The 25,898-nt window shown below is 43.8% G+C and overlaps 1 protein-coding gene across 3 annotated transcripts in view; it reads left to right on the forward strand.

Annotated features, from left to right (window-relative positions):
- ANXA10 (annexin A10) overlaps positions 1-25,898 on the forward strand; it is a 244,440-nt gene that overhangs the window by 203,422 nt on the left and 15,120 nt on the right. For all 3 annotated transcript variants that reach the window (XM_029572067.1, XM_029572125.1, XM_029572221.1), the window contains 2 exons: positions 8,591-8,686; positions 15,179-15,237. In XM_029572067.1, coding sequence (XP_029427927.1) covers positions 8,591-8,686; positions 15,179-15,237 — 155 coding nt within the window. The remainder of the gene's footprint in view (positions 1-8,590; positions 8,687-15,178; positions 15,238-25,898) is intronic.

Consider the following 25,898-nt stretch of genomic DNA (forward strand, 5'->3'; position numbering starts at 1 on the left):
GACCGTGGACCGGTTCTCCAAAATGGCGCACTTTATCCCTCTACCGAAGTTACCTTCAGCTCCAGAGTTGGCAGATCTGTTCACTCAACACGTGTTTTGACTCCATGGCCTTCCTCAGGACATAGTATCAGACTGAGGCCCACAGTTCACCGCCCGCTGTTGGAAGGCATTATGTAAATGCTTCGATGTACAACTCAGTCTCTTGTCTGCCTTCCACCCCCAGAGTAACGGGCAGACAGAACGAACAAACCAGACCTTAAATGAAAGACAAGATAACTGAGCCAAGCTACTCCCATGGGCGGAATTTTCTTACAATAAACTACACACTCCGCTACTGGAAGTTCCCCCTTCTTAGCAGTTTATGGGAAGCAACTTCGGCCACCCTTGCCCTCGCCAGATCCTAGTGCACTACCCGCAGTGCAACTCTCTGCCCGCCAGCTACTTGCCTTGTGGGCGTCCATCCAAAGGAAGATGCATAAGGCTGCCCGGTCAGCCAAGAGATGGGCAGACAACCATCGCCAGACAGCACCTGTTTTCCTCCCAGGGGATCACGTCTGGCTGAGTACGAAGAATCTGCAACTGTGGATTCCTTCCCAAAGACTTGCCCCCAGATTTTGTGGACCATTTCGCATTGCTGAACGAGTAGCAGCAGTCTCCTATCGCTTGTGCATACCCTCCTCTATGCATGTACACAACGTCTTCCATGTGTCGCATTTGAAGCCTCTCATCCTTTCCAGGTACCATCCTCGGGCTCCTGATTCCCCGGACCCATCTGTGCCAGGAGATACCACCTACCAAGTCCGGGAGGTCCTCGACGTAAGATTCCATCAACGCCAGTGGGAGTACCTACTTGCCTGGGAGGGATGTGGTCTTGAGGACAACACATGGGAACCCGCCCGCAACATCCTCGATATGGAGTTACTAAAGACATTCCATCAAGACCACCCAGGTAAACCCAGGCCTGCTAAGAGGAGGGCGTAAGAGGGGAGGTACTGTTACGGTCCCGGTCGTGAGTATCGCGACCCGGCCCTTACCTCCATGGTCCCGTTCCGCATTGGGGAGTCTATGGCCTGGTCCGCGGCGTTCCCGCGGGAGGGACGCCGCCGAGAAACCCCTCCAGGACGCCTCCTTCCTAGGCGCGCGCGCACAAGAGCCATGCTTATGAAGGCCTTTTCCCATCACTGAAGACTCCGCCTTACGCCTGACGTCAGACTCGGCGACTTATGTAAGGCCGCAGCGGATCCCAGAACTTCACCTTGCAACAGGGTTCCTTGCGGTTCTCAGTTGCTCTGAGCCCCGGAGTGTGCTTGCCTAGCAACTCCGTTCCTGCCTGAGACTCGCTGCGCTCTGGCTCTCGAGTTTTGCCTCTGTTCCTGCTTGCTTCCAGTAACCTGTCTTGCTTTAGTTCCAGTCCGGTTCCAGTACCTGTTTTGCTTCAATTCCAGTCCGGTTCCAGTACCTGCCTTGCTTCAGTTCCAGTCCAGTTCCAGTATCTGCCCTGCGTTGGATCCAGACACCGCCTAAGTCCCAGCGGCCGGGCTCCTACAGGCTCCTCCCGGGGGAGTACCGGCTTCCAGGGTGAACCTCCTAAGTCCCAGTGGCTGGGCTCCTCCCGGGGGAGTACCGGCTTCCAGGGTGAAGCTCGTCGTCCACCTCCTGCCTGGTATCCGCCTCCCGGCCTGTCCTTAGAGGAGACTATACTCCATCTTCCTCCAGTCTCCCGCAGGCCGGCCCAAAGGTCCACTAAAACACCTTTCTCACAACAACCAGAGTTGAGAATTAATTAAATCAACATATCCTTCGTTTATTTAACAGTTGTTTGCAGATAAATCTTTCGGTCCCCCAACAGGGACCGTGTTTCGCCACAAGGGCTGCATTGTGTAGCGAAACACGGTCCGTGTCGGGGGACCAAAAGATATGTCTGCAAGCAACTGTTAAATAAATGAAGGATATGTTGATTTAATTAATTCTCAAGTCTTAATTATTGAGTTATTCAAGATAAGGTTCCATGAACTCTTATAGAGCTATACTATCTTATATGGTTCATACCTAATTGTATACCGCTCATCTTCTCCACTTCTAATTAGCCTATCCTGAAACCAGACCTATTTGTGGCTCTTGAGGACCGACATCAGCCACATCTACACTAGGGTTTTCTTCCTCCACTACTCATTGGCTCTGAGGTACTCTTATAAGAATGGGATCCTACGTTTTTTTGGTACCTTCTAGTATACAGATCTCTGTAGACCTTTAACCAAGAAATACTCTCCTGAACAATGAACTACAGCTGATTCCTTCCAAGTAGCAACTCTGAAAGATGATCTCCCAATCTGGCACTCCTTATTCTGACTCCAATCATTAACAAATTCTGCAAAACTTAAGGCAAATATTCAATGATTTTCAAGAAGTATGAGACTAATTTCCCATTCATTATTCTTTCTATCTCAGAATTCTCCTTGGACCCCAAGAAGTCTTCTTACATTTTGAAAGGCCTAAGAGCTCTGACTTTGAGCCTCTTAAACTTCCCAGCATGGAAAACTGGAAAAAGAGAATATAAGCCAAAGTGGATTCATTTTATGTATTTATTATTTATTTATTGGTTTTTATATACCGCCATTCATCCTAGGATATCGCGTCGGTTTACAGGAAAGCAAAACAAAACGTCAGAGCGTTGTACATAGAACAAGGTAGTAATAATTATGAACTAGTATATAAATAATTAAGGGAAGAAGTAACGTTGTACATATAACAAGTTAATAATTATGAACTAATACATAAATAACTAACAGAGAGAATAGCTAAGTAATTTAAACGGCAAAAACTTAAAGTAGAGGGAAAGAGGGGGGGAGGGGGGGAGGAAGAGAGAAGGGGGGGGGAGGAAGAGAGGATTGGACGTGCCGGGGTATTTAGAGATATTGCATCATGGAGGAGGGAGAACGTGAAGGATAATGTCTATTGTACTTGCAAGATGGGTAGAATGAAGGAGTAGGGGGATCATGTGTAGGCTTGAGTAAATAACCATGTCTTGAGATTTTTTTTGAAGAACTTTGGGGACTGTTCAAGTCATAGTTCAGTGGGCATAGTTCCATAAGGTACAGAGATGTGAATCGTGTGATCGATCGTCTTAACGATCGATTTTGGCTGGGGGGGGGAGGGAATCTGATCGTCGCGGTTTTGTTTTTTTAAAAATCGTCTAAATCGTAAATCGGGGGAGGGCGGGAAAACCAGCACACTAAAACAACCCTAAAACCCACCCCGACCCTTTAAAATAAATCGCCCACCATCCCGAACCCCCCCAAAATGTTTTAAATTACCTGGGGTCCAGTGGTGGGGTCCCGGTGTGATCTTCCACTCTCGGGCCACGGCTGCATTAATAGAAATGGCGCCGGCACTACCTTTGCCCTGTCATATGACGGGGCAAAGGTAGCGCTGGCGCCATTTTGGTTCCTGTCCCCCGACGTCACGAGCGCAGGAGATCGCTCCTGGACCCCCGCTGGACCCCAGGGACTTTTGGCCAGCTTGGGGGGGCCTCCTGACCCCCACAAGACTTGTCAAAAGTCCAGCGGGGGTCCGGGAGCGACCTCCTGCACTCGGGTTGTATTGCCATATTGCAAAATGGCGCCGGCCTTACGGCCATACGGCCGGCACCATTTTGCAATACGGCAATACGGCTATACGGCCGGCGCCATTTTGCAATACTCGGGCCGTATTGCAAAATGGCGCCGGCCGTATGGCCGTAAGGCTGGCGCCATTTTGCAATACGGCAATACGACCCGAGTGCAGGAGGTCGCTCCCGGACCCCCGCTGGACTTTTGGCATCTTGTGGGGGTCAGGAGGCCCCCCCAAGCTGGCCAAAAGTCCCTGGGGGTCCAGCGGGGGTGCGGGAGCGATCTCCTGTGCTCATGACGTCGGTGGACAGGAACCAAAATGGCGCCAGCGCTACCTTTGCCCTGTCATATGACATATGACAGGGCAAAGGTAGCGCTGGCGCCATTTCTATTAACGCAGCCGTGGCCCGAGAGTGGAAGATCACACCGGGACACACCCCCCCCCCCCACTGGACCCCAGGTAATTTAAAACATTTGGGGGGGGTTCGGGAGGGTGGGGGATTTATTTTAAAGGGTCGGGGTGGGTTTTAGGGTTGTTTTAGTGTGCCGGTGTTCCCGCCCTCCCCCTTCCCCTCCCCACTCCCCCGATTTATGATTTTTGACGATAAATCGGGGGAATTCCTATTGTATCGCGCCTCTAACGATTTTTGACGATTTAAAATATATCGGACGATATTTTAAATCGTCAAAAAACGATTCACATCCCTAATAAGGTATGGCCAGCTAGTGACAGGGCGCGGGCCTTAGTGGATGTATATTTAAAGAGTTGGGGTGAAGGGGTTTGCAAGGTAGCCATGTATGGGTTTCTGATTGGCCTGTTAGAGGTATGAAATTGTAAGGAGTTAGAGAACCAGTTCATTTCTGATTTAAACCAGTTCATTTCTGAACCAGTTCATTTCTGATTTCGGATTCATGAGTTTAGTTAAATCACACTGCTTGAAAGGCACCTTGCACTGGGGAGTATCAATGATCATTATACACTCAGCACCTGTAAAGGCTCTGATACACATAATAAGGGACAATTTGATTATACCTATATACACTTTGAGAGAGAGAGAGAGAGAGAGAGAGAACCTCTGTATAGAGGCACTCTGATACACTCTATATATGTACCACTCTATAGAGGTACTTTGAATCAGGGTGGGCTTTCAGGAGGTGGGTTGGAGTTAGGGGGAAGCTGTTACAGACACAGTCAGAGGTATTCATAGTAAAATTGACAAGAGTAAATAATTATAGCCCTTATAAGAGATGAAAAGTCTAACAAAAGGAGTAGATTAGTTCATTGCACTGCTAGCTGCATTGTACAAATCTATGCATTTCATTTGCAGATGATACAAAATTATTCAGAGTAGTTAAATCACAAGCAGATTGTAATAAATTGCAGGAGGACCTTGTGAGACTGGCAAATTGGGCATCCAAATGGCAGATGAAATTTAATATGGATAAGTGCAAGGTATGCATTTTGTTGAGGGAGTGGACCCTTGAGCCAGAGTGAGAGATGACGACCGCCGAGGGGATCTCTTGGTGGGACTTGTCTCCGGGAGGTGGCGTAGGCAAAGAGGAGGACTCACGAGGACTGGTTCCGAGGAATATGGCCGGACGGCCTCCGAGGAGCGGATAGCCTATGAACGCGGAAGAGCCCCTGAGGAGCGGGTACTCGGAGCGTTCACCCAGCGAGATAGGAACTAACCTTCACTAGTGACAGCATGGAGTCCAGGCAGAAGGTCTGAGGCAGACGGCGCAGACACGAAGTGAAGTCCAGGCAGTGGGTCCGGGGCAGGCAGCGAAGAGACATAGAGAAGATACAGGCCACAGGTCAGGACGGGCAGCAGACAAGAGAAGATGAAGAGATGAGCCGAGGTCAAGCCGGGAGATCATGCCAAGGAAAGGATCCAGAAATGGAGTCAGGCACTATGAGACAAGGAACACAGAGGGCAAGAACGAAGAGGCACAGGAACATGGAGACACAGGAGTACGGAGGCACAAGAGCACAGTAAGAGGCCCTAGCAGCACAGCCCAAGAGCAACAGAGGGAATCTATTGCAAAGGCAAAGTTCAGTTGTCTAAGTGGGGTTTAAATACCCCTGCTTGCTGACATCACTTACCAGGGCCTGACTTGCTGCTTCCTGTGCTGTCCCTTTAAAGGGCGGGGTATCCCACACGCATGCACCTAGGGAGAGCCCCGCTGAAGAGAGGAAGACGGCGTCAGCGGCCATGCGGCAGGCCGTGGGAGACCTGCCGCAGAGCGGAGTGTGTCAGGCAGGGCCACGGCGGGCCACGGAGGTAGGACAGCCACAGGTCGCAACACATATAGGGAAAAATAACCTATGCTATAGTTACACGATGTTAGGTTTCATATTAGGAGCTACCACCCAGGAAAGATATCTAGGCATTATAGTGAATAATACATTGAAATTGTCGGCTCAGTATGCTGCAGCATCCAGAAAAGCAAACAGAATGTTAGGAATTATTAGGAAGGGAATGGTGAATAAAACATAAAATGTCATAATGCCTCTGTATCGCTCCATGGTGAGACCACACCTTGGATACTGTGTACAATTCTGGTTGCTGCATCTCAAAAAAGATATAGTTGCGATGGAGAAAGTACAGAGAAGGGCAACCAAAATGATAAAGGGGATGGAACAGCTCCCCTGTGAGGAAAGACTAAAGAGGTTAGGTCTTTTCAGCTTGGAGAAGAGACGACTGAGGGGGGATATGATAGAGGTGTTTAAAATCATGAGAGGTCTAGAACGGATAAATGTCAATTGGTAATTTACTCTTTCGGATAATAGAAGGACTAGGGGGCACTCCATGAAGTTAGCATGTGGCACATTTAAAACTAATCAGAGAAAGTTCTTTTTCACTCAATGCACAATTAAATTCTGGAATTTTTTGCCAGGGGATGTGGTTAGTGCAGAGTGTAGCTGGGTTTAAAAAAGGTATGGATAAGTTCTTGGTGAAGTCCATTATCTGCTATTAATCAAGTTGACTTAGAAAATAGCCACTGCTATTACTAGCATCAGTAGCATGGGATATCCTTAGTTTTTGGGTACTTGCTAGGTTTTATAGCCTGGATTGGCCACTGTTGGAAACAGGATGCTGGGCTTGATGGAGCCTTGGGCTGACCCAGAATGGCATGTTCTTCTGTTCTTATGGCTATAATTCTTTACTGATGTCTATTTTACTATGAATACCTTTGAATGTTTATGTAACAACAACACCCCTAACCCCAAACCACCTCCTGAAAATCCACCCCAATTCAAAGTGTTGCTCTAGAGTGGTACATATAGAGAGTGTCAGACTGACTCTATACAGAGGTTCTCTCTCTCTCTCTCTCTCTCTCTCTCTCTCTCTCTCTCTCTCTCTCTCTCTCTCTCTCTCTCTCTCTGCCACAGACATATAAAATGTTTGTGTTCCGCACATGCACAAACTTTTGAAAAAGTAGCCCTTTGTGGCTTGGATGATTCATTGAAAAGAATACACATAAGGTAATATACAAATATCCTTAAAATTGTTGTTGTAGATTATGGGCCAAATCTGGGGTGGCAGGGTTTGGAGATGTTGCAATTACACCCCTGGGTTGGAGTTTCAGTCACTGGTTAAGACAACACATGCTGGCTTGCTCAGGTGTGCACTTCTGCTTGGTTCTGGAGGGAATTGTGGCTCATGTCTTTCAGCCAGAGGTTTGTTGCTGCAAAGATTGGGTTAGATAAGAAAGGACATTTAAAAAATCAGAAGAGATAGGAGGAAAGGGCAAAAATGAACACTCATAGCATAACACTCTCCATTGGATTAAGTTCTGATTGAGCTAAAAATCCAAAGGAACAAGAAGAAAATAGGTGACATTGTTTTAAAAAGACTGTACCACATTTTGAAAAATAACATCTCAAAAGTATGTGGGTGTGGGGGGCTGCAAGCAACATAAATTGGCATTCTTGTTGGTAATCTCAGCAGAAAGACCAGAGACTGTCTTGTGTTGTGTGCCAGTTCCAGAGACAGATGAAGGATTTGGGGTTCTGAGTGCAGATAATATGGCAGTTTTTAATGGGCACTAAGATGGCAATTTCTGAAAACTATTTACTTGGGTAAATAATGATTTTCTGGGGTAAATTCAAATAGAAACATAGAAACATAGAACTGACGACAGAAGACCAAACAGCCCATCCAGTCTGCCCAGCAAGCTTCACACATTTTTTTTCTCATACTTATCTGTTTCTCTTAGCTCTTTGGTTCTATTTCCCTTCCACCCTCACCATTGATGTAGAGAGCAGTGATGAAGCTGCATCCGAGTGAAATATCAAGCTTGATTAGTTAGGGGTAGTAACCGCCGCAATAAGCAAGCTACACCCATGCTTATTTGTTTTACCCAGACTATGTTATACAGCCCTTATCGGTTGTTTTTCTTCTCCCCTGCCAATAAGCAAGCTTCTCCCCTGCCAATAAGCAAGCTACACCCATGCTTATTTGTTTTACCCAGACTATGTTATTCAGCCCTTATTGGTTGTTTTTCTTCTCCCCTGCCGTTGAAGCAGAGAGCTATGCTGGATATGCGTGAAGTATCAGAATTGAAAAAATTGGTTTCCACAGCATGCATACTTGTATCTGATTTTAAAAAGTGTTCCTGGGAGCTATTTAGGTCTAGGGAGTAAAGCAGTCTACGTATTTTATGTCTCCCCCCTCCACAACTACTTGCCCAACCAGCAGGTGCAAATTGCAAGGGCGCTTGTCACACGTGTCTGTACAATGGCTAACTTTCAAGGAGAAACTAACCAGGTTGGCTTCTTTTTGAAAATTAGTTGCAAATTCTGAGTGGTAAAAGAATCTGCACACTTTGCAACACCATGAACTACTCAGAATTCCCGCACCCCAATTCAATAGAAATTTGCTAAAAGAAAAATAAAATGGACAAAATAACTGTAGACAGCTATTGTGCCCATTATTCGTGGTACAGAATGTTCACTAATACCCTTTTTTTCTTTAAAGTATTCCAGGAGTTCCAAAATATCTCTGGGCGAGACATAATAGATGCCCTGAATGAATGCTACGATGACTACTTTCGAGATCTACTGGTTGCAATAGGTAAATACCTATTTTTGGATAACGGGTGCACCATTTATTATTTTTCATAGGTTTACCGATTTACAAATATTTCATATGCTAGTGAAATATTCATTTTTATCATAGAACACCAAAATATAACAGTTTCATTCTAAATATTGAGATAAATACAGATAGTATAGTACTGCACACCGAAAGAAATGAAAAAGTAGGGTTATATGGCAGGTATATATAATCCCACCTTCCCAGGGAGTCACCGTCCCAGCCCTAGAGAGAATTTGAGAGGCTCTGCCAGGGTGGGGAATACAGTCTCAAGTCGTGGGCTGGGACAGATTCATCTGCAGGGCCAAACAGGGCCAAGGACACCTCGAAAAAACAAATTGTCCACACAATATTTGTGCTCCAACAATACAATTTTTATGGTAAATTTATCAATATAGCAAAAATAGTAAAGGAAAAACAAGTCATAGTTCAGATCAACTCAGTAGAAAAATCTCCAAAAATTAGCAAACAGTTCCAAATTCTGAAATTCAGTTTTTGGCTCAGAGAAAAACCAGCATCAATTTCACCCAGTTATCAAATTTCTTCTTCTTTTCCCAATTCATCTATAACCCCAGGAATAACAGATTTTCAGTCCTTCCACCAGTTAGTTTAGTGGAAAAGTGGCCCAAAACACTTCAACATCTCAAGATTCACCAGTTCCCAAAAGGTACTTAGATGGACACACCAAAAGGCAGTTCAGAGCCAGACTCATAGGCTAGACAATCCCCATGCCCTGTTTCCACTTATAGCTTCCTATTTTTAACCACTCTGTGGATCCCAGATTCTCAAATTCTTTAGAAACAAAGCCTCAGTTACTCCCAGCCTCCCGGACTGCATCCAGACAAATCACCTCCATCCCTTGGCCAATTTAGTTCTTTCACCCTGTGCTGAAGATCCACCAGCCAACCCTTCCCCTAGGTCCTGTGCCTCCAAACTTCACTTCTTCCTTCTCCACTACCACTTCTTCCAATACCCTTCCATGTCTCCAATCTCCTCAAGAACTCTAGTTCAGGCCCCACAGAGAGAGGAACCTGCTACAGACTCTTCATCACTTTTCTCATTGCTTTCCCATTTCTAGATCCTAATCAGCTCCTTGCGGGGTCCTTCTTTTATACTCTCTCTTAAACTATTCCCCTGACTTGGCTGGGCCACCATCAATCCTCCTAATGCGCCGATCTGTAAGTTATTGACTGGGCTCTGTGAGGGTTTCCAATTATATACAAACAGCATACAATTTTTTATTTCTACTTGTGATGAAATTGCCATGAGTTCTCTCAAGTTTATCAACAGTTAAACAATGGTTTACCTTTAACAAAATGGCTTTGTATTTGATCAAAACCGAGATTCTGGTCATCCAGTGGAGTAATTCCATTTCAGTGCCCTCTTTAATATCTGTTGAGAATGTGGCCTTAAAAGTATCACCCCATGTAAAAAACATCTTGGGGCAATAGTGGATTCCAACATCATTTATTTAATAAATTAAGGCCCTAAGATGGGTTTTTATAAATTGCGCCTCTTATGAGATCTTAGGCCATTGTTACAAGCTGCTGACTTTTGCTCAGTTGGCCAAGCCCTGATTTTACCAGTAATAGACTTTTGTAACAAGTTGTATCTAGATTACCTGCATCAGCTTTACCAACTTTACAAGTCTTCCAGAATGCTGCTGCCTGGTTATTTTCCAGATGCAGCATGAGAAAGCACATTACTCCTGTTTTGTTTGATCTTCACTAGTTACCAGTTCAGTGAAGGATCAAATATAAAGTGGCTTTGCTAGACCATAAATTACTTGCAATTGATTCCTTCCTATGGAAGGAATCAAATGCAAGTAATGTGATGCTCCACATTTATAACTCCACCAGGGCATTGTGTTCCACACAGAGGGGACTTGTAGACATTCCCTCTGTGTGCTATATTAGATTATCAGAAACAAGAAAGTCGGCTTTTTCCTTTGCTGCTCTGATATTTTGGAACTTGCTATCCCAAGAGATTCAGCTCAAGTCATATACTAAGATCTTCAAAGGCCTATTAAAGACTTTCCTGTGAGGCAAGCATTTTTATGAAGGACAGCCAGGGTTGGCATATGGAAGTGGTAGTGGAGGGGAGGTCCATGTTGTTTTCATATTTGAGAAGAATGTTTAGTCACTTTCTGTTCAGTTAATAAGTACTGAAGAGTAATTATGTAAGTTTTGGTATTATGTCATTTAGGTCTGATATTGGTTAATGATTTTATAGCTGTTTTGTGTATTTTATAATGTATGAGTAACCTCTGTACCAAAGGGCCAACTTCCCAGCCCTGGTGAGTGTTGGGTGTACTCACCCAGGATGGGGTATATTGTCTCTTGAGGGCAGGCTAGGGACAGGATCTACAGTTAGGCCAAACTGGCTGAAGACACTTCCAAAGAAATTCCAATGTCTACAAGTCTCTTGTGCGCCAAAAAAACCCAAAAATGTATTGAAACATACAAAAATAACAGTAGCTAAAGCATCAGTTTTGAATCGCAGTCCATTCTCTTAGTCACATAGCTTGTCATCTTATTCATATCACATAAAAACCTGTGAGGGAGTCGGTTGGACCATTAGATGACCGAGGGGTTAAAGGGACTCTTAGGTAAGATAAGGCCATTGCAGAAAGACTAAATGAATTCTTTGCTTCCGTGTTTACTAATGAGGATGTTGGGAAGATACCAATTCCGGAGATGGTTTTCAGGGGTGATGAGTCAGACGAACTCAACAAAATCACTGTGAACCTGGAAGATGTAGTAGGCCAGATAGCCAAACTAAAGAGTAGCAAATCACCTGGACCAGATGGTATTGAAGGAACTCAATAATGAAATTTCTGATCTATTATTTAGAATTTGTAACCTATCATTAAAATCATCCATTGTACCTGAAGACTGGAAGGTGGCCAATGTATGTAACCCCAATATTTAAAAAAGGCTCCAGGGGCAATGCGGGTACCTAATAACTATAGACCAGTGAGCCTGACTTCAGTGCCAGGAAAAATAGTGAAAACTATTCTCAAGATCAAAATTGTAGAGCATATAGAAAGACATGGTTTAATGGAACCCAGTCAACATGGATTTACCCAAGGGAAGTCTTGCCTAACAAATCTGCTTCATTTTTTTGAACGGGTAAATAAACATGTGGATAAAGGTGAACCGGTAGATGTAGTGTATTTGGATTTTCAGAATTCGTTTGACAAAGTCCCTCATGAGAGGCTTTTACGAAAACTAAAAAGTCATGGGATAGGGGGCGATGTCCTTTCATGGATTACAAACTGGTTAAAAGACAGGAAACAGAGGGTAGGATTAAATGGTCAATTTTCTCAGTGGAAAAGGGTAAACAGTGGAGTGCCTCAGGGATCTTTACTTGGACCCGTGGTTTTCAATATATATATAAATGATCTGGAAAGGAATACGACAAGTGAGGTTATCAAATTTGTGAATGATACAAAATTATTCAGAGAAGTTAAATCACAAGCAGATTGTGATACATTACAGGAGGACCTTGCAAGACTGGAAGATTGGGCATGCAAATGGCAGATGAAATTCAATGTGGACAAGTGCGAGGTGTTGCATATAGGGAAAAATAACCCTTGCTGTAGTTACACGATGTTAGGTTCCATATTAGAAGCTACCAACCAGGAAAAATATCTAGGCATCATAGTGGATAATACTTTGAAATCATCAGCTCAGTGTGCAGCAGTCAAAAAAGCAAACAGAATGTTAGGAATTATTAGGAAGGGAATGGTTAATAAAACGGAAAATGTCATAATGCCTCTATATCGCTCCATGGTGAGACCGCAACTTGAATACTGTGTACAATTCTGGTTGCTGCATCTCAAAAAAGATATAGTTGTGATGGAGAAGGTACAGAGAAGGGCGACCAAAATGATAAAGGGGATGGAACAGCTCCCCTATGAGGAAAGGCTGAAGAGGTTAGGGCTGTTCAGCTTGGAGAAGAGACGGCTGAGGGGGGATATGGTAGAGGTGTTTAAGATCATAAGAGGTCTTGAACCAGTAGATGTGAATCGGTAATTTACACTTTCGAATAATAGAAGAACTAGGGGGCATTCCATGAAGTTAGCAAGTAGCACATTTAAGACTAATCGGAGAAAATTCTTTTTCACTCAACGCACAATAAAGCTCTGGAATTTGTTGCCAGAGGATGTGGTTAGTGCAGTTAGTGTAGCTGGGTTAAAAAAAGGTTTGGATAAGTTCTTGGAGGAGAAGTCCATTAACGGCTTTTAATCAAGTTTACTTAGAGAATAGCCACTGCTATTAATTGCATCAGTAGCATGGGATCTTCTTAGTGTTTGGGTAATCGCCAGGTTCCTTTGGCCTGGTTTGGCCTCTGTTGGAAACAGGATGCTGAGCTTGATGGACCCTTGGTCTGACCCAGCATTGCAATTTCTTATGTTCTTAAAAGACAGGTCCTACTCTCTTACTCATTCTTCAAAGGTATTCTTTGGGCTGTAGGTTACTCCCAGAGTCTTTAGAATCCATGGTTCAGTTCACCTGTGGTCATTTTTTGTTTTTTGGCTCACTTTTTTCCCACAGGAGGCTCCAATCAAAATCCACTGCACATCCTCACTCCTTTTACCTCTTAGCCTTTTTTTCTCTCACTTGAGAATTCTAGCAGGGATCCTGGATATTTATCTCTTTCTGACACAGAAGTCTCAAATTGTTACTCACGCTTTAGAAGCTGTTAGGATTTCAGTTACTTCCCTTCCGGAGCAGCTATGAAAACAGTGCACACATAGCTCTCCCCCAATCCGCTGAGGCAAAGTGCTAGTCTCCAGCTCTGTGAAGAAATAGCCAGCGGCAGCCTCTCCCCTAAGCCCAGCTAACATTCCCAACATAGTTCCTCAGAGAAATGTCCAAGTTCAAAATCACTTTTCTCTCTCAAAAATCCTTGACTTCTGCAGCACTTCTCTAAATCCAAAAGAACAAAGGGTACTCTCAGATGATCATTCACACTTGTAGTTCACTTGCACACTTCCAACAGAGCTTCGGAGTGAAGCACCAGTTGCTCTCCTCTCTTTCTTGTGGCCTGGACCCTGAGCTCCTTTCTCAGTGAACAGTCCCTTTCACAGGCCACACGCTGAGGTAGATATTAAAAAAGTTTGTGCGTGCGTACTTTTGTTCACGCAACTGGTGCAAACAAAAGTACGCCCATAGATTTTATACCTGACATATAACTTCAACCATTGGTCCGACTTCATACTTGGCCACTCACATACAATTTACATACCCCCTGGGGCTGCCATAGAATACTATCTGGAATTTTCCATGTTCGAGAAACTTTTAACCTTTATATAAAAAAAAACAAACCTCTCTAAACATCCCCTAAGAGGAAGAGCTATCTCAAAGTGTCCTCCCACCAAAATCCTTTGCCCAGATCACAACTTCCCCAATTAATAACTCTGCACATTTGCACTTTTTAAACTTTCAAACAGTGTACAGAATAAATCTATGTAAACATGTAACCCCATAAAAATACAGGACCAGTGCACATTTAGTGCCACATGTTTTTATTGTACACCTCTTAGGGCCTTGGTGTAGGTGGCCGATAATTACTGTAAATAAATACATAAGTAATGGCTTCCATGCCCCTTACCCTTTTAATACCCTTCCCGTTCCAAAAGAGTCCCCACCATAAACAATAGGCGCCATATGAGTGAACTCTCCTGATAAAAAATAATAATAATGTTAAACTAGAAGTCCCACTGTTAGAATAGTCCTCCCATCTTTCCAGGTACTACTGCACCATCTAGTGATCAAGTAGAGTTATATATATATCATGAAATGCAAATCATTTTCTAAACCTAGCCTAATAAATGTTTTTTCTAAGTAAAGAACTCCATCCTGCAGACTTCCTATTATTTATAATGTAACAAAATCAATCAATTTGTCATCTTAATTGGTTATAAATAGTACACTAAGTTCCCACATGCCAAACATTGCCTGTACTTCATTGAATGGTATACTTTAAAATAGGTGCTCAGTATTTAAAGATCTTATGTCGTTTTTTCATCTCTAATGCTCCATCGCCCAATGTTATTTGATGCTATGTTTCTTAAATGACATATCAGAGAACTCAGATTCATAAAGGGATGGACTCGAATGTCACAATTTAAGACTGCTTTCCTAAGGCTTACCTGACATCTGGGTATTTGCTTATAGATGAGATTTAGACAATAACAAACTTATGTCAAGCAAAAAATTGCCCAGAGAAACAAAGACCCTGATATTAACAGGCAAAAATACAGTTTTTGATTGAAGTTTATTAGCACCAGAATTCAAAAATGCAGTTTTCTAATTTATTTCAAATGAAAAGAATGTCCAAGATCTATGACTAGAAATATGGCCCAATCACGTAATATAAATTTCAGAAAGCTTAAACTGAAAATAATTGTGCATACACAATGTTAATGTTTTTCCTCCCTTTTACTGTGTTTATTTCTTATAGTCCTCTGTGTTCGAGACAAACCATCCTATTTTGCTCACAGGCTTCACAAAGCGATCCATGTAAGTAATTCTTTGTGTTCTGGCTGATTTTACTCCCAAAATGTGCATTATTCATTGATAGTTTTCTTCTACATATACCAAATATACCAATTGGAAAAAACTCTGGATGAATCAAACCCCTGTTTATTTGTCACATGCAAGGTGCGTGATTTAATATGGCTTCACTCCTTATTAAAGTGGTGTCTGTGAAAATTTTTTCGATTGTCATATACAATTCTAGGACTCAGCCCCTAATATGATTGGTTGTGACATATAATTGATTTATTTCATTTAAATTCATTTTTTTGAATCCGATGTGACTATATCTCTGTAAGAAAAATTAAAGGTGCAACGAATTGCCACATTAGGTGGACATTAGCTCCATCTAGTGTCTACACACCAATTGCAAAAATTAGTTTCACATTTTCTTATGTTGTGACTGTCATCTGTGCAGAGTAAAAAGAGGAAGAGCTGAATTGCACACTTTGTGATGCTCATTTGCCAGCAGATGCTGCAAAAAGTAGAAGCAGCCTTTCTTCCACCCTGCCTGGATCTGAGCACTCGATCTCCAGCGTTTTACCTTCTTAAAAAAAATAGTGGGTAAAATCAGCAATAATGTTCTGGTAAGATTCTTTATAAATGGTGAGAGTTAAAACCGCACACAGACTTACCAAAAGCTTCATAAACATTATTTTATCCCTCAAACAATGCCTAATTTACTGAGCTCCTTCAATGATATTTTTCTAAGGTAATTTCAGAAAGCATTAAGAAGCCCACTTACTAAGCAGAAATAACACAACACTTGGTAAATGCTGATTTTGGCACTCAAGGCAAGTTAAAAACGTGTTTTCAATAACTCACATTTCCATGTTACCAATAACATGGTAAAAATCAGATACATCACACCAAAAATTATTGATCTGTTCCACATACATATGCATGTGAAATAGATCATTAATACCAGAAGAAGAGATCACATCTCCCCTATCCTAAAAAGCCTTCATTGGCTGCCAGTGCACTTCAGAATTCTCTACAAATCCATCTCCGTTATCTACAAAATCATTCATCAACATACTTCTATCGACCTGCAAATTCCTTTCCTCTTACACAATTCTTCAAGACCTACCAGAGATGCATATAGAGGTTCACTCCAGGTTCCTCCAACCAAAGCCACTAGACATATTACCTTGAGAGATCGGGCCCTCTCTACCGCCGGTCCCCCTCTATGGAATTCCATCCCCCCAGACCTAAGACAGGAACCCTGCCTCCCAAACTTCAGGAAGAGACTTAAGACTTGGCTCTTCAAACAAGCTTTCCCGGACTCCAGCTAATGCCCTTCAACTTCAAGTTCTATAACACAACCAGCTCTTTTAACTGTTCGTTGTAAATATTTAAAATGCTATTAACCTTTTCTTTTTCCTTCCTCTCCCAGTTTAAGCATCCCTGTTTTTTGTAACTGCTTTCTTCTGCACTACAGTTCCAGTTTGTTTTTTCTTTCTATGCACCACTGTTTTAATGTAAACCAGCATGATGTGATTTTATCATGAATGCCGGTATATAAAAACCTTAAATAAATAAATAAATAAATAAATATTCACATTGATTAATGTGAATTGTGATAAAGGTTACAATCCATATTAAGCTGTGGACAGAGGCAAAACGAGGGTCTCCAGTGCCCAGGGACCAATTTTATTTATTTATTTAATTATTAGAATCTAATATTACACAGCTTCCTTGCACAAAGCGTTCAGTGTTGTCTTCCCTGCGGGCCTCCCCTTTTCTCCCTCCCATCATCCATCAGCGCATCACCACACGGCACCACCGCACAGGTTCTCTTCGCTGGGGAGGGATGGGAACCTCATCAGCGCATCACCACAGGGTGCCCCCATGCAGGGCCTATGCTAACTTTTCTGCAGCCCTGTGCAAACAATTACCGGGATGGCCTCTCTTCATTCTTGTTTTTTGGGGTTTTTTTTACATTTAATTTGTATTCTTTTACTAATCAGGTCAGTGCATTGGTATCAGATTGACGTAAAACCATATTAATAAAAAGAATATTTCAAAACAGCTGACATAAAGAATAACATCCAATAATATAAAACATATACATTTTACAAAGATAAATAAAATATTTCAAAACAGCAGATACAAACACCATCTAATACTAAAAACTTAAAAGAATAGATAAAACCCCTGCTGTCCATACCTGGGATCTTTTGATTTCCAGATGACCCGAGATGGTTGTAGATTGGCAGGGGAGAGGAGAGGGATTGTTGCTCAAGGTTGTTCTCCTTTCTTTCATATATACAAACATGCTGAATCACAGAACATTCTCCCACAGACACACAGAGACAGATGTACTCTCACACACATACACACAGAGTCATACTTACACACAGAGGGGCCGAAGCAATAAAAAACGTGGGAAAGCGGGTGCTAAAAAGTCAGCACCCGCTTTCCTAACACGCGCATGGCGCCCGCAAGGGGGGCGCCATGCCATAACCAAATTAGGGGGTTGTGCTAGCAAGTAGGCACTAGGGTCGCTTGCGCGACCTTAGCGCCTCCTTGCTAACGCGATCCCGCCGCGGCTGCCGGTAAACTTTGCGTCGGTTTTCATAACCGGCCATCTGTCAGTAATGGCATCAGTCTTCATAACTTGGCGGTCTGCCGAGGTTTTTTGTTGTTTTTTTTTTACTTAAGAAAATAAGTACAGAAAAGCATCTTTTTCTGCTTTTCTGTACTTCTTTTACCTGCACTCAGCTATTAATGCCTGCTCCAGGTAGGCGTTAATATCTGAGAGCAAAATGTGAGTCTGAGACGCACACTTTTTTTTTTTGCATGTGGCGTGAAGGAGTAATAGCCTCATTCACATGCATTTGCATGTGATAAGCACTATTGCATTCACTCCACGTCCAACCCGCGGAGTGCGGGTTAAACAGTGCGCTCGGCTGAGCACACTGTATTGCATCAACCCCAGAGACAGACATGCTCTTACAATCATTCACACACACACACACAGAGACATGCTCTCAGAAATACAGAGAGACAGACATGCTCTAACCCACATACATACATGCTCTTTCTCTCACACACACACACACACACATTCATGCTCTCACACACACACACCCATACACAAACAGATATGCTCAGTTCCACTCTCTTCCAAAACAGAGACATTTACTTCCTCCCATCAGAAGCAGACGTCCAGCGGGCAGTCTCCTCTTCTTAAGGCTTTGGTGGCTGATGCTGCACTGTTTTCTGCATCTGTGAAGGATGAGTGCAGTGCACAGTTGCTCCTCCTGTATTCCAACTCTGCACGAGCCCTGGACAGATGTTTCCTCTTCCTGTCATGGCATGGAAGACAATCTGTTCTTTCCTCTAGCTATAACTGCATGTCCTCTCCTCCTTCCCGCCCGTGGAAACCCATCACTTCCTTTTCCAGGCTGCACAGGTGGGAAGAAGAGACAATGCTGTCACCACCCCCAGATCGGTGACACTCTAGGTGGCCACGGGCCTCCTCCTCTCCTGCTGCTGGGTGGGATGAGCTCCCCTAGCAGCTGGGGTCTCCTCTTCTTCTTCTACCATCAGACGGGATGAGATCTTCCGGCAGCCACGGGCCTTCACCACCTCTTCTTTTGCCACCGAACAAGAGGAATTCCTCTGGCAGCCACCAGTCTTTTTTTTGCTTGGGCAGGATGGAATCCCATCTCCCCGGATGCCCCCTAGAGCCTGGAGCCTGGCAGCCTTGGCCCTCCTGCCTCCTCTCCGCTAAGCCACTGCTTGCGGAAATTAACTACAACTAAAGAAGTGTAGGTATCTTGCTCTGACATAATCAGTAGGCTAACACACCTGATGATGCTCTCGGATCCCATCACCAATGATGCTTAAACATTTTGATTTATAGCATTATATGGCTTTGCTGTATATCAAAATGGTGCCATCTGCTGGAGTGAATGTGCCGGAGTTAATTAACTCTGGTGCAACCTCAGCACAAGGTGTCAGTTTAAAGAAGAAAGAAGAGGATGGCATTGATGGTGCTGTGAGGCCTGGGCTTCGGGCCTGGCATGGACCCTAGCTCGAGGTCCAGGAATATGGATCTGGCCTCTGGGCTGAGCTGCACTGTCAGGCCTAGGCCTGGGCTCCAGCCTAGGCTGAGGCCCAAGCATTGGGACTGAGCCTCTGGGCTGGGCCCCAGCCTCAGGCCTGGGTCTGGCGTCAGGCCTGGATAATAGGCTGGGTCCCAACACTAGGGCCTCGGCCCAATCTCCGACCAATGCTGAGGCCCTAGCATTGGCCCTACACAGGCTGAGGCCTCTGGCAAGCCAACCTACCTTGACCTATGTAAAACCCAGGCTTTGGCCTCACTGGTGAATCCCTGCTGGATTGGGTAAGTAGGTGCTGGGAAGGATCCTGGTCCCACCTTTTTCCGGATGGGAGGCCCTGTTTTATTTTTGTGCGTGTTTTGGGGGTTTGTTTGGTTTTTATAAATGTTTGATTCTTTTTTTTACACTAATGAAATGAATCAAAATTCCACGAACCGAAATTCATGGGGAAAAAAATCCTCCCGAAAATGAACCAAAAAATAAAAACACATTTTTTATTTCTGTACACACCTAATAGGAAACAAACTAGTTGTATAGGAGGTAGACATGCTTATAAGAACTCTGGATCTCTGCAATATGTAAAAGGAGATTAAGTTAATTTCTCTAGACATGGAGAAAGTATTTGACAGTTGAATGGGCATACCGGTATCTCGTGCTCCGCAAATTTGGTTTTGAAGCCAATTTTTCTAAAATGGGTTCAAGATCTCCATTTTAACCTTGAGACTCAGATTAGAGTGAATGGCATGGTCTTTCTGAATTTCCTGTGTTTAGAAGCATGAGACATGGATGTCCCTAAACCCCAATTGCTTTTTGTGCTGACGATGGCATCTCTGGCGGTTTTGTTTCAGTAATATTTTATTTATTTGGGTGTTAAAAGTGCTGATGGTAGTGACAATAGAATCGCAATATTTGCACATGATATCATCGTATATGAGATAAATCCATTTCTTAATTTACAAGTTATATTGGATGTACTCAGAGGGTTTAATAAAGTCTCTGGCAACAAGGTGACCAAAAGTAAAACAGATTTTGGTAATTAACATATGTCATTCTATTTATATGAATATTAAAACTCTCTTCTTCTTTTGGGGAGAATAGCAATTCTTGAAGTACTTAGGATTAGTTAGCTTGAATGATTTGGAACATCTGTATGAACTGAACTACTTGCTATTGCTCAACAAAGCATGGAGAAATCTTAAAACTATGGTTCTCCCTACAAATTTCTTGGTTTGGCAGGATAGCTATTATTATAATAAATATTCTTCCCTGGTTTATTTGTTTGATATGTTACCCATTCATGTTTCTGTTTTTTTTTATATTAAAAGATTAAATTTTGAGTTTTGTGTGGCTAGGTAACATCCTAGTGTCAGTTTCCATATGTTGAATGGGCAGAGAGATGATGGCCTTGCACTTACCCAATTTTAGGGTTTACTGTTGGGTTACAGTTTTGAAGAGGTTTTTTTTTATCTTTTGGATGAATGATTTCCCAGATAAACATTGAACACTGATAAAAAGGAAAATAGTTCCTGATAAATCTTTTGCTGTCTCTCTTTGGGCCTCTTACAAATAAAGATACGTCTCTATGTCCTCAGTTTTGGATGTCTGGGATTCTTTTCCTTCTCCTCTTTCCCCTCTGGAATAACCCAGATTTCCTTTCCCATTTCTTTAGTTCCAAATTCTCATTGTGGCGCTCTGGTGGACTTATTAGGGTGGGTCACCTTTTTGGTGTTAACTCTTTTTTAGACATTTAGGTTTTGCCTTATAAATATCTGCTCCCTAATGTCCTGTTATTTCAATATTTGGAACTTTAAGGGCTTGGCCTTCCAAGATCCTTGTCACAAATTTGAGCCATTGGGCTTTGGCATGGTTGGAACAACCTAGTAGTTGAACCCACTAGGCCTACACCAACAGCAGTTGGACTCACTCTTATAAAGACTGCAGGTTGAGCCCTTGGGTTCCAGGGGCCAGTAAGGCTTAGGCAAAAGTCCTTTAAGGAGTGGTCAGATGAAGTCTAATATTGAGTCAAGGTCAGGGTGGACAGCCAGCAAGTGGTGTCAAGGTTCAGGCCGAGGTCAGAGCAGGCTGAGATCAGGCAGTGTCGAGATCCAAGTTGTGGTCTGGGCAGGCCAAACACATAATCAGGGTCCAAGGTCAGGGTCAATTCCAGAAATCAGGCAGAGACTAACAAAAACAGGGAATCCAGTCATGGTAGGAACAGACAAGGCAAGGCAGATTAGGGAAACAACAGGGAGGCAAGGCAAGACAGCAACAAGGAAACAAAGTAAGGAGACAAGGCAAAACACAGAGATAACAAAGCAACATGCAATGCAGGAGCAGGAGGACCTGTTACTGAGGCACCTACTGGAAGTGTGACTGAGGTTTATATCCCCAGTCCCCATTAACATCATCTGCTGGTACTACTTCTGTTTCCCGCTATGAGGTCCTTATCATCCTGCACATGCAGAGCGCTTAAGGGGACTTGAGGAAGAGGCAAGATGGCGGTGTCTTTGCCGTAGTGTGAGCAGCAGCATCAGAGTTGAGTTCAGCCAGTTGTGGGACCATCCCATGGCCTGTGAAACATTTCAGTATCCCCTTCCTAAGCCCCCAGTCAATGCCTCTGGGTTTAGCTTGAGGGGAAAGAGGTGATGGAATTCTCATGTAAGACCAGGAGTTTATATGCTTAGACAGGTTCCCAGGTGTTCTCCTCAGGGCCAAACACCTTCCACGGGATGAGGTAGTGGAGTTTATTTCAGATTTTCTTGGCGTCAAGGATCTCTTGAACTTCGTACTCTGTATCCTCCTCTAAGGTTACTTCAGTTAGTTTAGAAAGGGATTGGGACATGACAAAAGTAAAGGCTTGAAGAGGGACACATGGAACACATGGACTTTGAAGGTAAGTGGCAGTTTCAAATGATATGCAACTGGTCCAATCTGCTGAGTGACTGGGAATTGGGCGACAAAGCCCAGTGAATACTTTGTAGATGGATTCTTCAGTCGAAGACTGCAGATATTTAGCAATACTTAATCTCTGTTTTTCAGCTGAGATCCTGGTTAGCATCTTTTTTTCTGCTTGCTTCTTGAATATCTCAGCAACTGATGTTGTCAGGTTCTTTGAAACAATTCCTCAAGGTCCTTGCCCATTACATCAGCTGTGGGACACAGGACTGTTACAGATACAGGAAGTAGAATGTGGGGTGTCTGCCATATAAAATCTGGAAAAGGGAAGATCCCACAAAATCTATGACATGATGATTAAGGCAGAATTCTGTCCAGGAAAGGAGAAATGCCCAATCATCCTGCTCAATGGATTCTCAAGAGCCTATTGACATAGGCTCTTGAGAATCCATTCAAGATTTGCTAGATTCTTTCCACCTGCCCATTCATTGCAGATGATATGCTAAAGAGAAATCCAATGAAATTCCAAATTTCTTCACAAGCCTCTCCAGAATCTCACTGTAAATTGTACTCCTTGGTCATAGAGACTGTGTTCTGACAGGGCAAGGAGTGAGAAAACACGCTGGACAAAGAGCACGCTAATTCTGGAGCTGAGAGGAGTCTGGGGAGTGGTATAAAATGAGCCATCTTTGAAAACTGGTCCACCATGACCCAGTGGGAGATACATCCATTGGAGGGAGGAAAGTCTGTGACAAAATCCATGGCCACATAAGCCCATAGTCTCTCAGGGACCAGAGTGGCTGGATCAGACTCCATGGGTGGACGTGGGAGGTCCTGTCAAAGGCATAATTGGGACAGGACTCCACATAGCCCCACACGTCATGCTTCACTTGCAACCACCATTAATGATGGAGGAGCAGTTCAGTAGTTTTTGCTATTGGCAGGAACTCAAGTACCCATCTAATTACTTCCTCCCTAAAGTGTTTGGGGACCACTTATCCTTACTGGTGGTATGAGAACTGCTGTGGCTACTATATCTTTGCTGGATCAATGATGTGGTGCAGAGGTTCTGTTAGGTCTTCTGTTTTGAAGGACTGACGAGGATATAATTGCTGGGGCTTGCAAGAGGTATTGCAGTTTTTGTGGTCAGTGGAGATTGTGACCAGATGTCTAGCTCCTTCCAATAGTTAGTGGAACTCCTCTAAGGCCAGTTTACCACCAGCAGTTCTCTGTGTTCAATGGTGTAATTCCTTTCTGTAGTCAAAAACTTCTTGGATAAGAAGAAACAAGGTGAGAGGGAAGTATTATCGTTATGCTGTTTGAGGACATCCTGGACCCATAAAAGGTTTAGATCCTTGAGAAATAACTGCTTAAGTTGATGGAAGGCTTGGATAGTCTTTTCATACCAATTCAGGGTGTCAGCACCTTTCTTAATAAGGGCAGTGAAAAGTGCCGCCAAGGAGGAATACCCATGAACAAATTGCAAATTGTAGTTGTTGAATCCTAAATCCTTTGCAAAGCCTTGAGTCCCACTGAATCCTGAGTCCCCAATCCTGAATGGCCTTCACCATTTCCAGGTCCATATGCAGTCTGTGGTGGGAGATAACATAGCCCAGGAATGGTAGATCCTCTTGCTCAAAGGTATATTTCTCGAACTTGGCGTATAAGTGATTCTCATGGAGCCTCTGCTCACAGTGTTGTGTCAAGGAGCATGAGAAGATGAGAGTGCCATCTAGATACACTAGAACATGCAATTAGAGGACGGCCCTGAGTATTTCATTAACTATGTGTTGGAAGATGACAGGAGGATTGCAAAGGCCAAATGGTATTACCAGGTATTTGTAATGTCCATCATACGTGTTGAAAGCCATCTTCCATTCATCCCTTTCATATATCTGAATGAAATTATAGACTCTTCTAGGTCCAGCTTAGTGAATATTTGTGTCCCACATAGACAGTCAAACAGTTCCATTATTAAGGGCATTGAGGTCCATGTAGTCGATGCAAAGAAGAAGCCTGCTCTGCCAAGGAGGAAGAAAGCCAAATGAACCCTCACTCTAGGTTTTCTTGGATATAAATTGACATGGCTGTGGTTTTGAGAGTGGATAGTGGATAGACCCTGCCCCTGGGAGGCAATTTGCCTAGAAGCAGTTCAATAGAACAGTCATAAGACCTATGAAGTGGTAGTGTCTCTGTGTGCTTCTTACTGAAATATACAAATGCTGAATATTGAGAAGAAAGACTTGGAAGAAGCAGAGTCGGTGTCCAAACTACCTGTATTGGCAGGGAGACCCGAGTAAGGAATTGTTGCTGACAGGACAGTCCCCAATGGGCAATTACAATGCCTGCCAATCTATGGTGGGATTGTGCTGTATCAATCAGGGTAAGACAGGATAACTGGGTTGACTGCCTTGGCCAAGATATATACAGTAGGGATGTGAATCGTTTTTTGACGATTTAAAAAAATCGTCCGATATTTTTTAAATCGTCAAAAATCAGTACAGTGCACGATACAATAGAAATTTTCACGATTTATCGTGAAAAATCGTTACTCCCGTTAGTGTCCACTAACGGGAGTTATTTGGGGGGAGGGCGTCAAAAATCGGTACAGTGCGCGATACAATAGAAATTTTCACGATTTATCATGAAAAATCGTTACTCCGGTTAGTGTCCACTAATGGGAGTTGTTTGGGGAGAGGGCGGGAAACCGGCACACCAAAACAACCCCTAAACCCACCCCGACCCTATAAAACTAATCCCTTACCTTCCCCCACCCCCCCGAACCCCCCCCCAAAAAAACCCACCCGACCCTTTAAAGATGACCCCTTAGCTTCTCCCACTCTCCCGATCCCCCCAAAATGTTTTTAAATTACCTGGTGCCATCCAGTGCTCCTACCATGTGACAGGGGCCGGCCAATGGCACGGATACCCTGTCACATAGTAAGGGCAAAGGGCCATCGGTGCCATCTTTATGAGTGGCAGCCGACAGCCCGAGAACAGGAGATCGCTCCCGAGACCACCACTAGAGCACCAGGTAATTTAAAAATGTTTTGGGGGGATTGGGAGGGTGGGAGAAGTTAAGGAGTCATCTTTAAAGGGTCGGGTGGGTTTTTTTTTAATCGGGCCATCGGTGCCATTTTTGAGTGGCAGTCAAAATGGCGCCGATGGCCCGAGAGCGGGAGATCGGTCCCCGCGCCCCCACTGGACCACCAAGTACTCGTAAAAGTTTTGGGGGGAAGGTAAGGGGTCAATTTTAAAGTGTCGGGCCTTACTAAAAAAAATTAACTATGTGAATCGGAACCGATTCCGATTCACATCTCCAGCAATCAGATTGTTTTCTCCCTCCAGCTGAACCCGATCATTAAGACGATCGGGCACACGATTCACATCTCTAATATAGAGTGATGTGTTCCTGATGCAGGATCCCAGTCTGAAGGGTAAGCGGCAGCATAACTGTGGACAGATAGCCAGGGAGAGGTCAAGTAACAAGCCAAGATCAGGGTGGGCAGCCAGTAAGCAATGTCAAGGTTCAGGCTGAGGTCAAGGTAGGTGGAGAACAGGCAGTGTTGAATCCAAGCCAAGGTCAGGGCAGATGGCAGTCAAAAAGCATAATCAGGGTGCGAGGTCAGGGTCAGTTCCAGAATTCAGGCAGAAATTAATATACAGACAAGAACAGGGAAG

Source organism: Rhinatrema bivittatum, chromosome 1, assembly GCF_901001135.1.
Source record: "Rhinatrema bivittatum chromosome 1, aRhiBiv1.1, whole genome shotgun sequence".
Taxonomy (NCBI): Eukaryota; Metazoa; Chordata; class Amphibia; order Gymnophiona; family Rhinatrematidae; genus Rhinatrema; species Rhinatrema bivittatum.